The 15,267-nt window shown below is 36.9% G+C and overlaps 1 protein-coding gene across 16 annotated transcripts in view; it reads right to left on the bottom strand.

Annotated features, from left to right (window-relative positions):
* Window positions 1-15,267, bottom strand: part of EYA4 (EYA transcriptional coactivator and phosphatase 4) — a 143,843-nt gene that overhangs the window by 4,465 nt on the left and 124,111 nt on the right. For 13 of the 16 annotated variants that reach the window (XM_074537788.1, XM_074537791.1, XM_074537792.1 and 10 more), the window contains 6 exons: window positions 12,958-13,047; window positions 6,817-6,875; window positions 6,551-6,711; window positions 4,406-4,520; window positions 2,527-2,648; window positions 1,119-1,219 (listed from right to left, as the gene is read on the bottom strand). In XM_074537788.1, coding sequence (XP_074393889.1) covers window positions 1,119-1,219; window positions 2,527-2,648; window positions 4,406-4,520; window positions 6,551-6,711; window positions 6,817-6,875; window positions 12,958-13,047 — 648 coding nt within the window. Of the gene's footprint in view, window positions 1-1,118; window positions 1,220-1,258; window positions 1,360-2,526; window positions 2,649-4,405; window positions 4,521-6,550; window positions 6,712-6,816; window positions 6,876-12,957; window positions 13,048-15,267 lie in introns of all 16 variants that reach the window. The other 3 variants (XM_026797368.2, XM_074537796.1, XM_074537794.1) reach the window with 1 other exon arrangement.

Consider the following 15,267-nt stretch of genomic DNA (forward strand, 5'->3'; position numbering starts at 1 on the left):
GATAATTTGTATTGCAGAAAGCATCATTGTCTGTGAGAGATGCAGGTATACACAGTATTCTCTTTCAATAGTTATCAAAACAGAAAAAAACCACATACTTCTAAACACATGTTGTGTTTAGATCTATTTGAAATTTGCTATATTCATCCATCTCTCTGAATTCTACATCTATCCATGCAATGTTAAGGAAAAAGCATGCCCAATCAGAAAGCCCACAATCCAACCACCACTGTTTAGCAAAAATTATAAAGGACCCATCACCAGTACTGTACCTATATTAAGGAACCATTTGGAATGAGCATTTTGGTTTTTTCCATTTTGTTTCCACTCCAACTACAATGCTAAGATAGTGCTTAATTTTGCTACATCTAGCACAACAAGATTTACATAACTGGTCCTGTACAGACATTGTGAAGAAAAAATTCAATTTCTGCACACTTCCATGGGCTATATTGGGAAGCACAGCACAAATCACTAATTTGATGTTTCTGAACATTAAAAGCTTATTTGCTGCAATTAGGCTTGAATCATCATGAGGAAACTAGGAAACAGTTCTTTTTTGGAAACACAGATTTGGTGCACAATCTCTACATTGTGTTCTTTTTCCTTTAGTAGATATGTCTTTCTTGAAGCAAATTATCTTTTTATCATATTTGCCCCAGTAAACTATGGATCTTTATCTATCTTAGCATAAAAAATTGCACAGTCCTTTAGATATTTTCCACATTCTCTGTAACACTTCTCTTGAAACATTCCCAATTTCAGCATTTTAAGAAAAACACCCCCCAGCCATCATATCATAACTCTTTCTATCTGTTCTGTTTGTCTTTTCATTTGCTTGAAGTTTGTCACACATTTTTTCAGCACTATTTTTCCATATGTTTAAAAAAATTTTTTTTTGTTTTGATTTGTTTTTTTTTCTTTCCAAAGTGAAGCAAAGCAAATGCTAGAATCCAAATGGTTCGTTTTACTCTAAGTGCTGATCTCATCATGCTCTTGTTGGCTTGCATCTGTGGACTGAAATTATTTGTCATTTTGTGCAACACTGACAGAAATGCAAACAGAAAGGCTTGCATTAGTAGCTATGTATCACACCAACATTTCAGAAGACAGGTTACCTTTTTTGCTGCCTGTTCTTCTTCTACACCATCCCCAATTACAACATATACTACTTTTCTGCCAAACCTTTGCATTATTCGTTCAAAGCAACTTTCTTTTCCTGGAAGATAAATGAGATAAGAGTTCAGAGTGAAGTTACCTGATTAGCTGCATGTTCCTCATCTCGGCCATCTCCAATCACAACATAAGTTATGTTAGTGCCAAATCTGGACACTATACGCTCAAAACAGCTCTCTTTGCCTGAAAAACAATGCACTGTTTATTCAAACTATCAAGTGAATTATGGTGAAGCCTTACAGAGGATTTTTGCAGTGGTAAGACATTGCTACTACTACTTTAACAAAGTTCCCAACCTTGGGATTTAGAGCCTAATCTGGTAAGAAGCAATGGATTCCCTTAATAACACCAAGATGTTTCAGGCAAAATTAGATCACTTAATCATTACAAGAAAGCCACTAAGACAAAGGAATTAGCAGCACTGCAAAAATGAATAGGTTAGCAAATGAATAATTGAATTTAAATATTTCCTTATGATTGTAATAATATTCTTACAAGGAAAGCAGAAATTTTAATTCTAATGTATCTGCAACAATGGGTGATGTAGTAATGAAAAACTTAATTAAATGATGACTGAGGTAATAGTTCTGCCTGACACTGCTAGAATGTGCACTGCTTTTTCCCTAGTGAAAATCATTTATGAAACATATTGCAATGCTTTTCTCAATGAAGTGACACATTCCATGCTATAAAGGTTGTCATGGATATAGATATGAAGCATTCCTGAACTGATGATGGGTAAAATTTGCAAAATTATCAGTCACTGTATGCTGCATCACATTTCACAGGAATGCCTGCTTTTCTTGGTTTACAGTTTTGCATGCAATTTCCAGAAGCCATACATTTCCAAGTCATAATGCACAAAAGGGACACAGCTGTGAACAGAATGGGGTAGAGCCCTTTTGTTATCCAGCAGCACAGGTTCTGTCAGAAACAGCTGCCATTCCCACCACTGACAGACCATGGCTCAGGAAAAGGTTTGTGAAGTTGTGGCCTGGCTTGCATAGAGCTGAAGGTCAGAGCAGGGGCTAATTTAACAGAATTTCTGCTCAGATTTGAATTCACAAAAAACTTATCTTCATTCTTTTCTGCAAGTTGTTTGTTTTCTGGACCATACTGAGGAGCTTCTGAGGCTTTTAATCAGCATCTCTACTCCTTTAGGCATCACTGAAAATAAGGTGAATTTGGAATTCTTTGACATAAACACATCTGAACACATGCAATGCCTAAATCTTATAACTAAAACTGCTAAGTGTCAGTGAAGTGTTTTGGAATACATCCATTACTGGGGAAAAAAAAAAAAAAGGTAATGCATTGTAGTCAGAATGGATGAAAGAATAACTTTCTTACCTATTTTGGTTGCACTGTATATATTTTCAATAGGAAAAGCTCCACCTAAGCTGTATAGTAGAACTTTTGCAAGTGCTGGGATAAGCTGGGTTGTTGTTACCAACACATTTACACAATTACTCCTAAAATGAGAGAAATAGTTTAAGTTTAAATAGTTTTAAAACAGGACCCAAATGTTGATGAGTTGAACCAGCTGTGGAGAGCATATTAAGGATCCCTCAGCATTTACTTCCATTCACACAGTAGAGCAGCTCAGCACCATCACTTACAGAAAATGTACATAAAACCCCTGGTGAAAGCCTTTAAAAATATGTAGGCATGATTTGTAGGAAATATTCCATACTGGTTTATAAAAACCAGGTCTTTGAAGACAAGTCTAGTAAAATACAGATATTTAATATAGATAAATATAGATATTTAAGACCATCAACAACCTCCAAAACAAGTTATTTGAATGCTTTGAAAGCATAATTTTCAGGCTGGCAATTAATTGCCAGTTGCTACCAGCAAAATAAAAGAGTTTAGATAATACAGAAACATAATTTTTTACTCTTTTATCTATCTTTTATCTAGACTTTTTGCCACAATGGCATTGCTTTCTTCAAGTTTCAAGAGTAAGAATAACTCTGAAGAGAGGGAGAGATAAGAATGATCATGTTAATAAGCTAGCACTGAGTGGTGAGGATGAAAACTTGAATGGAGAAGTTGTGCAGGCCAGAGAACTCAGAGCTGAGCTACTTCAGGCACTCACAGGCTGGAACATGAGCATGACCATGATGTGGACATGGAGCTGAAAGTAAATGCTTGTGAGTTTTGCTCCTGGCATTTCCACAAATTCCAAGCAAGGCCCCAGGCTGTTATTTTCACCTTTATGTATCTCAATTTCCTGTTATAACGTATCAGTAATGTTTAGCTGACTCACAGGTAGCTTCTGAAGGTTTACAGTTGTACAATTACTTGAAGACATGACAAAAGACTATTGTTTAACAATCCTGAGTGAAGGATAACAGTTGTCTTGTCCACCAATGCTCAACTGCAAAAGTCTCTCTGAAGAGTAACAATTCAGAAAGAAATGCAGAGCTAAACACAACAGCTTACACAAATTTGTTACCTTTTTCCTCCTGAAGTGCTTCACACATTGTTACATAAACAATTAAGAGATAAGCATACAGTAAAAGTTGTTATGTTGAAATTATTTTTGTGTCTTTCCAAGTTTGTTCTTTCCATTTGACACGGAGTCTTTTTCCAGCCGTGATCAGAAAGCAAGATGACTTAATGTTGCTCTTTATTGTGGTTTAAAACTAGGTTTTTTTAGGATTTCTGGTAAGATACATATTGCAAGGCTTACTAAGCAGCAGCAAGGTTCACAGTTTTATTGTTCCAGAGGAACAATACGTTTAATGTCTCAATATTGGGAACTCAGACTTTTAGTTAAAAGAGATTTTTGCTCTTGTGAAAACTTAAGATTTATACTAAGATAAACTGGTTTGCTTGGAAGGACAGAAGAAAAATGTCCTTATGTTCTGGTATCTGTACAGTATTTAGGTAGCACTGCAAATAGGCACAAACACTGAAGGACAGAACAGAGAGCTGTGGAGTTCAGAGAATGCTGTCCACAAGGTAATAAATTAAAAGCTGCCTCAGAATTCTACAATACACTTTAAATGTACACACATTTGAGAAGACATTTCATCCTATCTTTAGTAAATGCTGGAATCACGATAAATTAAACTACTTTCCACTTTTCCTGTGTCCTACTCAAAGTCATAGTAGACCTGTTCTGTTCTTTAAAGGCACTAATTTATTGTCATCTAAAATGGAAAAAAAATATCCATTACATGTATAGAAACTTTATTTTACAGCAGAATCAGATACATACCTTGTGCTGATAATTGATAATGATTTAAGTGCATTTGTAAGCCAGGAGTCTGTCAGAGCTTCAATCTCTGCTCTTAATTGCAACCATGCATCTCTTTTAGCGGGACCCAGGAGTCCTTTAATGTAAGAGAAGTGAGAAAAATAGAATTAAATTCTGTATCAGATAGGGTTTATGGTCATTGTTTCTATTTTAAATTCCACTATGACTTGAAAAAAATATCACAGAGAAAATCTATTGTCTTCAATGATCAGGAAATAATAGATTTTATTTGTACTTCACTATATCAAGGAATATCAAGTAGTATTTCAGATAATAATAAAGATTAGTTGCATTTCTTTATCTATCAGGCTGCATTTCAAAGTATTCCTTTCAGAAACATATTTTTAAACTAGCTCCTCCCACATTCCTTATTCTGAAATTATCAGAGGCAGTGACAAGGAGATCCATGTGACAAGGAGATGGTCACAAAAGAAGATACTTTAGAATAAACTGTTTAAAACTGCCCTACTTATGACTCTGCAGATAGTACACATACAAAAATACATATGTTGGCTGATGGCATGCTCTTTCTGTCCTGTTGTAATTGGTTCCTTTTACAGCATTTAGAGTCTGAAATGGCTGCACATCTTATGTTCTCATATCTCAGTGGGTCCTTAAAAGATAGTCCTCAAAAATCTCTTTTTGGGTATAAATTGTCACACATTGAAAAATACCCAGCCTATTGAATGTTGAGACATGAATTTGCTGGAACCAACGTATTTTAAAGGTAGATTTGGAAGAGCAGGGAAATAGGCTTCCTGACCTTTAGTATCCCTCTTCTCTTTCACACCCTGCAAGTGATGATGACTGTCTTCAAAAATCAGAAGTGAAATAATCTAAAAATATATGGATTGATCTTGCCTTCTGATAATTTCTAGCAGCTCTTTTGAAATAAACAAATACAGATAGGCTAAGAAAATCATTAAAAAGGCTAAGATGTGGAGGATGACTGAAGAAACCTGCCCATTAAGGATGGCTTGTATTTCAGATGCAGGATACATGGGAGACAATAAAAACCTTAATCCAGTGCACCACATATCTGCACTCTATTTGCAATGTTTTGTTCCTCTCAGTGTGTTTCCCTGTGCTATGCTCTTGGACTTGTTCTCTAATCACTGTTAAAGGTTTTATGAAATGCCACAGCTTCAGAATCTTAGATGCATCAGGAGATACAAGAAAACACAGTAAACTTTTGGTTAACACTGTTTCAAGAATTATTAATATGTAACAACTCTATTCACAACCCCAGTGAAAGGCAAAGTAGGGCAAGTGAAAGTCAGCCCTCTACTACCACACTTTGGTCCTATTGCTTCACCCTGTGGTGAGGAAACTTCTGAGAGTGAAAATACGTGACTGTAGCAATTATTGAAGACTTTTAAGTATTCTCTGTTCTCACAGTCTATTGTTGAGGGGGTCAGTTGGCACATTTCCCTCCTCAGAAGAAGGTTGGCTGTCTCTGCAAGGCACACAGGACTATCCAGGACAGATTCTTTTGGGTCTGCTGCCTGATTGCCTACAATTTACTGGTGCAGACATATGTGAATCCATGAATTAAAACAGTAACAGCGAAGTTCTTGTCCCAAATGAGATTTGGGCTTACTGGAGACAAAACTGTGTAAGCTCCAGAGTCAACAAAAGGGCCTATTGGCATGGCAGTGATAGAATTTTCTTGCATCCACTGGTGAAAACAGACTAGCAGGTACCTAGCAGAAAGTTTAGGCGACAGTGTTGTTACCAACCAGATCATGAAAATGTAGGATGGAAATGGCCATCCACAACCAATTCGTGCTGTGAAACTATACAATATCTTAGAACAACAGCAAATATGAGGGAGTGTAAGTGGTTCAACAAATCAGCTGGCTCTGAGGGAGGAAAATGGGCTCTGTGGAAGCTAATTGGGAGCTTGCTTTGTTTCCCCAACTGCATTTGCCCTGCAGAACAGCATGTGGCTTTGCCTTTACAGTCAGTAGCTTTCAACAGCCATTGGTTCAGTCATATCACTCTCCATTCCCTCTGTGGCTTCCCAGGCTCCTTCCCTGGGTGCAGCTCATCACCATTCAGCTTAGACTGATCAGCATTTAAAGCTGGTTTGCTAATTGAACTCACCTCCTATGTTGTTCTTGTAAGTATTATACAACTCTTTTACTCTTCTGTAACGGAAAGCCAGCTTCCTCATCCAGTCAACCCCTCCTCTTACACCTGTTGGCAGACAAAGGTTTGCACTACTTGCAGCTGCATGGAAGCCATCAGTTGCAAAACTGTAGGTACTGCAAACACCCAAAATACAGTAAAAATAAATACAATGTATTCCTGTAAATGCTCAAATTATTTCATCTTTAAAAAAAAATTTAAAAAATATTTCTGTATCTTACCTTAGGTCTTGTCCATTATCATCTGAAGAAACATCATCTATATGAACTTGATCGCATTCCTGTTAGAAAGAAAGCAAACCCAAATGACAAATTCATCTTATGAAAGAGTGCAATCACCGTTCCTGGAAGTGTCTAAAAGCTGTGTGGATGTGGCACTTGGGGACACGGTTTAGTGGCGAGCACGGTGGGCTGGGCTAATGGTTGGACGAGGGGATATTAGAGGTATTTTCCAGCCCGAACCACTCTGTGCTCACCGCAGGCTTAGTACAGAAGAAACGAGCAGTGCAGGCCACTGGCTGCACCAGGAGGTGGCAGCCTGTGCACACCCACAGTTTCCTACTGCCATCACATCTTTAAGAGTAAACTTCTTCAACTTCTACGCAGTGTGAATCACTAAACCGACCATTTAAAAAAAACAATATGCAATTTTGGGGTGATTTTTAGGAGTAAAATTTTCTGAATTGTAAAGCCATTAAAATTGTAAGTCTCATTTGCAGCCTTCCTAGTATACCAGTACTTGAAAATCACATAAACTTTATTTTCCCACTCCCTCAAAGCAATTGATGGTGAACCTCAACAGGAGTAAAACTTATGTTAAGTAGTTTGGACACTTATCAGGTTCTTATTTTAATTTATGTGAGTGCCTTTGGCTGGAAAATCACATATAATCAGCAATCCTACAGAACTTGATTATTTCCTGGCATTGGAAGGGATGGAAAGAATTTGAGGGAACTGAGGGACATTGGAAATATGAATTCCCCTCCAAGACAGTTTCACAATTGGACAGCTATCAAATATCCTTATCTGCACAGTGGTTAGAGCACAGATAAGAAATTGTGGTGATAAAAATAGTACATATATAAGCTAAGCTATCATGTATTATATAATTGCTTTCAATAGTTGCTAGAACTAACATCTTAACCCAAAGACACACCTGAAATTCAGTGTCCATTTAAGTCAGCCCTTAATTCAGGCTCTCTGTGACATGCATGGGTATGTCCTTCTAGGTTTCCAGTCTTTGCCTTGTTACAGTGGTAAATTGTACAGATGAAGGGTAAATCTGAACAGAGGAATGATTTCCAAATGTGTAAGACACAAGTTCCTAGAGTGTGAATTTAGGGAATTATCATTTCATCTTTCTACTTTCTTTGCTTTGCAATGAGCAAAAGCTTAAGAGACTTCTACTCGCATGAACTAGGCTGTTTCAAGAGGCAATTATGCATAAAATCAATACTTATAATTTAATTTTCAAATACATAATTTCATTGCATCATACAAGCAATCATAATCTAAAATATTGTGCTAAAGCTAAAAGAAAGAGTTACCAAGCTCTCCTTATGTGGCTTATTCCATTAAGATAGGATAATAGAGCTGTGTTCAAGGAACAGGAATGAAGCATTCTTTCCCTCACTGGAGAAATAAATTGTTTTAGGTCAGTGTGGGGAGATGATCTTGAGCTGTAGAATATTTTTAAGAAGCTATTTTTGCATGTAAATAGCAGATGAAGAGAGAAAGTAAAGGGAATGTGGCAGCTGAAATAAAAGATTAATTTCTTTATCTTTATTCATCATTTACACTCCAGAAAAAAAAATGGAACTATGCTTCACCCAGTGTAGGATAGGAACTCAAAAATCAGAAAAAAATCTTGCTGGGAAAAATTCTGACTCTGTATTTTGCAACATCAGGGCAATATCTGGCTTCCTAATCACATTCACAGATTTCCCTGGAACTTGTAAAAGTATTAAGTTTAAAAGTTTAAAATCTTGTGGATATGAAGGTATACTAATTAAATGGAAGGGACACAAAAGCCTTGATGGATAAGGAGTATCTGCTGATGTTTGGGTTTTGTTAAGCCTTTCAGCTACATTGTTCCAGCCTTGAAAATTCTAGGTAAATGTTCTGCTGATAATTTCATTACTAAGTTAAATATGAGTGGGTGGCAAAGGCTCAGCTGTTTAATTTCTTTTTTATCTCACAGTTGGTTCATTGTGGTTCTGTGACTGACTCCAGAAACAGGATGAGGGGACCATGCAGTTTTCTGATTACTCATCCCCTTATCTCTGCAAGAAGGTTGTTAATATAGGAGTTAACATAAAAGTTATATAGGAAATCAAACCAAACAGCATTCTCTAACTTCCTCTTTATCCTTCTTCCTTTTCTCCTCTGGATCTATGGGTCATCTCCTCTGTACACACTGGCAATACACATTTTCTGACCATCAAACAAGCTCATGTGCCCATCACTTTTTTTTTTTTTTTACTTTGTTTTCTTATTTACTTATCTACTTCAACTAAAATGTTTACCTTTTACAAATTCACTTATATTGTGTGGAAAAATCTTGCTATTAAAAAAAAAAAAAAGCAGATCGTTTGAGCAGATTTGAGATAGTTCTCTACTTTTCTCAAAAGAAACAGGAAACTGGTGGCACAAAACTACATTTGAGTTTGCCTTTAAATGACACCAAAGAGTTATGGGGAAAAAAACAAGCTCTTTGTCAACTTAAATATTAAGGTAAATACTTTTCACATCAGCTACAGTACTGGTTAAGTTCAAGTTACAGTGGCTATCCGTGCAATGTCAAAACTAAGAAACAGAAAAATACATTTCCTATTAGAGCAATTCAGGAAACAAATCTAAGTATAATATCTAGCTTTTGTTTGAAGCAATACTAATTAAAATTATATCTGAATGCAGTCAATTCTTTGCAGCAATTTTTAGAGCCTGAAAATCTGAGAGTAAAGAATCAATACATCATCCATAAAACTTATCATCCTGGACCAGACTGTAATTTCATTATCCAGTAAAAACACTGACCTACCACACTGAACACGAAACTGCACTATGCTTTCTTAGGCTATACCGAAAAGCCCTTTTAATATATATGCTTCAGTCTCTCTTAAAACTAGTCTTACCCACCTCCCAAATTCTGAGATTTACCTAAATCTTAATTTCTAATTTTTATTTCTAGTGAGAAAAAAAGGACAAAACCTCCTTTAAAATATGATAGGATAATGATAAAAATTGAAATATAATTCAGTTTGTTTGAAATGAATACTCTTTCTATTCATTGACTTGAGAGTGGAGAGAAATAATTGGAAGATTCATGTCTGAATTGCTACTTGCAATTTGGAGAAATTTGGGCTTTTTGGTGTGCATAATAGGCCTTACCTATTATATATTTACCTATTATACATTTCTAAATGCTGTCTTAGAATTAATACTGAGATATGAAGAAAATCTCAATTTTATTCCTTACCTGGCTGAAAAGAGAATGCCTTGGTTTGGCCATTATTATAAATCTGAGTCCCATCCCCAAGCGCTGTTTAGGCACATGAACTTTCTGGAACACCAGACTCCTATTTTCATGGCAAAACACCAACTGCCCTCCTGAGAGAAACTTCTCAAGCTAACTAAAATTTATACCCTGAGAATGCAGTGGCTGGAGAACAGCCTAGCCTGAAATAAAAGTGCAGCTTGGCTGATTAGAACATGGGTTACTGGGTCAGCAGGGAGCGTCTCAGCAGATCGGAATTCCTGCATCAGCAGTTGCTGCAGCAACACGGATTTGCATAGAGGAAGGAAAACTTTCTTTTTGTATGTGACAACTTCAATAACTTGGTTATTATTCCTAGAATCTGCTATGCAGTGTTTGTAAGCAAGAAAGACAGGAAAAAAAGAAAGTTTGGAGATGTAGGGACTGGAGTAAATATTACAGGTACACAGGTTCAGTAGTACTTCACAGTTGTCACGTCCAGAGCCACGAGGTTAACTGTGGGCTGAAGATGAAAGCAAGACAGAAGGTGTGGGACCTGAGGGCTCACCACTGAAAAAGTGACAAGGTGAACAGATAAGCAATCTGTCTGCCTAGGAAATAAAGGCCTGTCTCATTTCCTCCATTGAGAACTGAAGGTCTCGTGTCTTGATGGCCATGATCATCAGCAGCTCAGCACCCACTTCTGCTCCCCTGGGGGAGGACAGAGAGAGGAAGACAGAGAAAGAGAGATGGGGAGAGGAGGGGAGATGAGGGAGAGAACCAAGTCCGACTCTGGGAATCCTCAGAATTCATTACACATTCATCATGCAGATGCACTTAAATATTCAATAATGGCCATGTGCTCTGCAAACAGATTTAAACAGACAGGTTTATCCATCAGCATAATAAACGCTGCCTCTACATGCTTGGGCACTTTATCCTTTTTGCTAAGAAGATACAAAATTCCTGGTCTTCTCACACACAGAGAATGTATGCATACAACTCATTTCAGCATTTGAACTTTGGAATTTTGGTAATTTTGTAAGAGAGTTGGCTTTGAGGCCAAGATGAATTCTGGGCCATAAAGTACAAAATTTCTTGTAGAAATTGTGATTATTAAATATATATATAAATTGCTTTTAATCAAATCAAACTGATTGATTTACGAGACTCTCTGAGACAGTTCCCAAGTACTATTTTTTTATTTATCTAAAGCTGGGAATTGTTCAAGCTCTGGAATGAGCTGGCATATGAGTTTTTGGACAGGGGTATTAAAACCATCCTATGAAGATTAGCCAAAATGTAATGATCTGCCTATGACAGCTGAACTTATGAATCTACAGACAAAATAAATAATGAGAGAAAGGAATGAAGTTTCAGTAGCCATAAGCAAGAATAAAGAAGTACGGAAGGAGGGCAAAGCTCCATTTTGCTGAACTCTTCCACTTGAACTCAGCACAACATTGAAGAACAGATTCTACAGAATGGTTTAAATTTCATTCATGCCACATAAACTCTGAACATGCAGGGGCAAAGGTCTACTAAAAGAAATTTAAGAAATGCTTTGAAAAATTTATTTGGAATCTCTCCCTGATATAGGGCACCAGAAGGAGACATTCACTGAATGTACTTGCATTGTCAAGAGATGCCTCTCTAGAACTGCAATAAAGCACACAGTGAGAAAGGCATGTCCAGGGCTTTACTTGCTTTGGTTTCTGCTGCTGCAAGGAGGAAGTGCTGGTCAGGTGTGGAGTGAAGTAGATTCCAGTTTCTTGACTTAAAAAGAGCTAAGAATAAATAAGATCTGCAGGGGATGATGAAGACAACCACAAACTGGCACCTTCTGCTTTTCTTACTACCTACTTGATGAAGGGACAAAAGACAAAATCAACATCTCAGTGGATGGAAAAATTTCACTTATCTTTATTTTGTCTATTCAGTCACCAGAAACCTTTCTCTAGGATTCAAAATAAAACCTTGAAGTCTTCCAGCTCCCATTCATGGCAAGTATCTGTCCATGGAAGGAAGTCTGGGATCTACTCTCAGTAAGAAAACAACAATTTTAGACCAGCAGAAGGTCTGAAAAACCCCTGGGTTAATTTGAAAACTGTTTTTCACCCTCTGTCTTGACACACATGGTTGTAGGCTGTCACTGTCTATGTTAATAGATCTGGGTTCTTAAGAGTGAAATAAGAAGCCTGTGAAGCTCAGCTACAGGCCTGCTCCCAGACCATTGTCCCTGTGAGAGTCCATCCATGTCCTTTGACAGGTGAGCTGCCCACCTGTCAGAGGGCACTTCCTAGGAAGAGGTCTCTCCTTCTGACCAAGTGCCAAATTATATTCCCTGGGTATATTGTGACAATACATTGATTGCCTGGTTACCTTGGGAAGAGAAATCACTGATCAGAGCATCTATCACAGTCCCAGATCTCTGATGCTGCTTTCTTTGAGGTAAATGAAGAATATTCTACATTTCAACAAGTAACACAGGCCTGTAGCCAAAAGGCTGCTCAACAAAAGAACATCTCATCTCTTCTGGTCAGATGAGGGCACCGATTGAAAGCAAATGAATATGGAGAACTTCAAGAGAAGAACGTGAGGCATACATGCTGCCATCCTGGAGATGACAGCAGACAGCTTTACACACATGGAAACCAAAAAAAGATGGACAAAGAAAGGAATGGGTAGTTTGCAGATTCTCTCTCTCACTGAGTTTCACAGAAGGACTCTGGTGGCACCAGAAGTCAGTGCCACTGGATAACCTCTCTCTGAGTAGAGTATGACAAACCAAAAACTACACAGGCAGAAATGTCACACACAATAAACACTAATGCACAACAAAGCCACTAAATCAGGAATACTGGTGCTAGCACTCCTTTGATTCTTACCTCTAAATCATTAAAAAATAAATGTGTGTCAGCAAGATTAAAAATCATTTCTTCCATTCGTAGTCCAAGGGTCACTGCCATGGGTGGATCCTTAAAAAATAAAAAATAAGATTAGCTATTACATACCTCTAAATTATATAAGAATTACTTTAAAAAATTATGTATATAAAGTGTTTTGAAAAATTAACACTGTTAGAAATTTCCCTGAAATCCTTTCAGTAATAAGCTATTTTAATATAATGCTGGAATAAGACACTGCTGAACCTCTGTTTGTGAGAAAATTCAGAGAGCTGTGGATATTGAAAAATCAAATTTTTTAAAGTTGAGCAATTTGCAAACTGGCTGAACTGTACACATAAATATAAACATAAACAAGTATAAAGAAGACTGGAAATAGGGATGTCACTTTTCATAAAAGATGCATGCAGGAACATATTTTTCTGGGAAAAGCATATATAAGTTTGTTGTTTGCTACAGATCCCTTCATTGCTGGTGAAACACAGGAATACTGTCCCTGGATAAGATTAATTAGAATGTTGCATTTGTTTGTAGGTCGTCTTTCACACTCTCAAATTGCTCTGCCTCAGCAAGACACCACAAATCTCCTGACCTGCAATAACAGTGTCTGAGAGCATTAAGCATACAGCTAAGGCAAGGTAATGAATTCAAATTTTCTGGGTTTGCTAGGAGAGAGGTAAAGTAGATTTGTGTTACCTTAGAGCTGGTTTAGAGCAACGGTCCCTGGTGCTTTGCTGACACCTAGTAATTAGTTTGATTGTTGCCCTAATCATCTGCCTGAGCTTGTGGGGTGCCGTTAACTTTTTTATGCTTAACACAACTGCAGTGGACTTTTAAAACACATGCGGTCCTCTTCTCATCAAAATATGAAAAAAATATTTCATAATTTAATCTCTGACTGACATAAGCAAATTTTCAGAATCCCTTCTTAAATACTTTGAGATTTAAAGTCTAAATATTTATCAGCATGTAGCAACAAAATCTCACAAAACCTCAAATTATAATTTGTTAGCATTAGGATGAAAGACTTCCCAACCAGGATCAGACACTCACTATTCCAGGGCTTTGCAATGACGGAATAAAAGATGGATTCTGCATTCAAGCACTTAATAACTAATGGTAAAATCTGAAACACTGACATACTTTGACTCTTGCTCATGGAAAAGGCATACTTGAAAGAGAAAATAGTGTTCAAGAAGTTGTAATGATCCAAAGTTATACCCAATTCTCTGGCAGTGAAAGGAAATATTTTTATGTAGACCCTTGAACAGATCTAGAGTACCTTTCAGAAGCCAAAAACAAATGCAGGAACAGAATTTTATCCATTCTGTCTTCTGTAGTAATGATAAATGGATTTGAAAGTCACATGGCTGAAGGCAGCACCAAGTGCAAAGGTCAGATTTCCAAGAGGATGATTAAGGAACACCATTAACAGATGAGCAAAACTCATGTTAGGCACTGACAACACAAATCACTAAAATACCCAGGACTCATGAGATTCGTCATCAAGCCATAATGCTTTTATCAAAATGTCATCACATATAAACACGTGTTTGTCTCTTTCATTTGCATTTTCTGCGCATTGTAAATATAAATCTTTTCTCTCTAGATACAACATAGCAGAGAGTATTTGCAATACACTTTTTTACTTCAATCCCACGAACACTAAAGTATGTGCAGAATTTTATGCACAGGTGGAAACTCATTATTATTTATATAAGTTATTCACTGGAGTGCTTCCAAAGCTGGAATCTCAGACATTTAATTCTCAGCCTCTTTTTTACCCCTTCCTGGGCAGAAGCAGACTTGAATGCAGAAATTTCCTATAACGTTTTCAGTTATAATTCAATTTGTTTTTACAGAAACTACCAACTATGTATGACAATTTCCTGCCTTGCCTGGTATAGTTGAAAAATGTAAATATGACAAAGCTCTTATGATTTTCTTATTAATAGTACTTTTGTAACCAGTTATGCCTGACTATTACTATTAAAATTATATTTCCTACATTCCTGTTTTGACAAAGGCATGAGAAGGCTATTGCTAGGTATGGTATGTAAAATAAAATAAAGCAAAGCAAAGGGAATTCATTTCAGCTTAGCATAAAATCACTCTGGGATCTTCCTGTACAACTTCTGCTAGGGAGAATTGCTGGAATTGAATTCTCAAGATTTGAACAATTCTTCCCTTAATAAATTGCCCAAAATTTTGCACTGCAACTGTTTAACAAGAATTAAAAATTATGTTCCATCCAGGTCTTGCCAGGTTAAGTTCTTTCCTTCACATAAAAAA

The sequence above is a fragment of the Zonotrichia albicollis genome, chromosome 3 (assembly GCF_047830755.1).
Source record: "Zonotrichia albicollis isolate bZonAlb1 chromosome 3, bZonAlb1.hap1, whole genome shotgun sequence".
Taxonomy (NCBI): domain Eukaryota; kingdom Metazoa; phylum Chordata; class Aves; order Passeriformes; family Passerellidae; genus Zonotrichia; species Zonotrichia albicollis.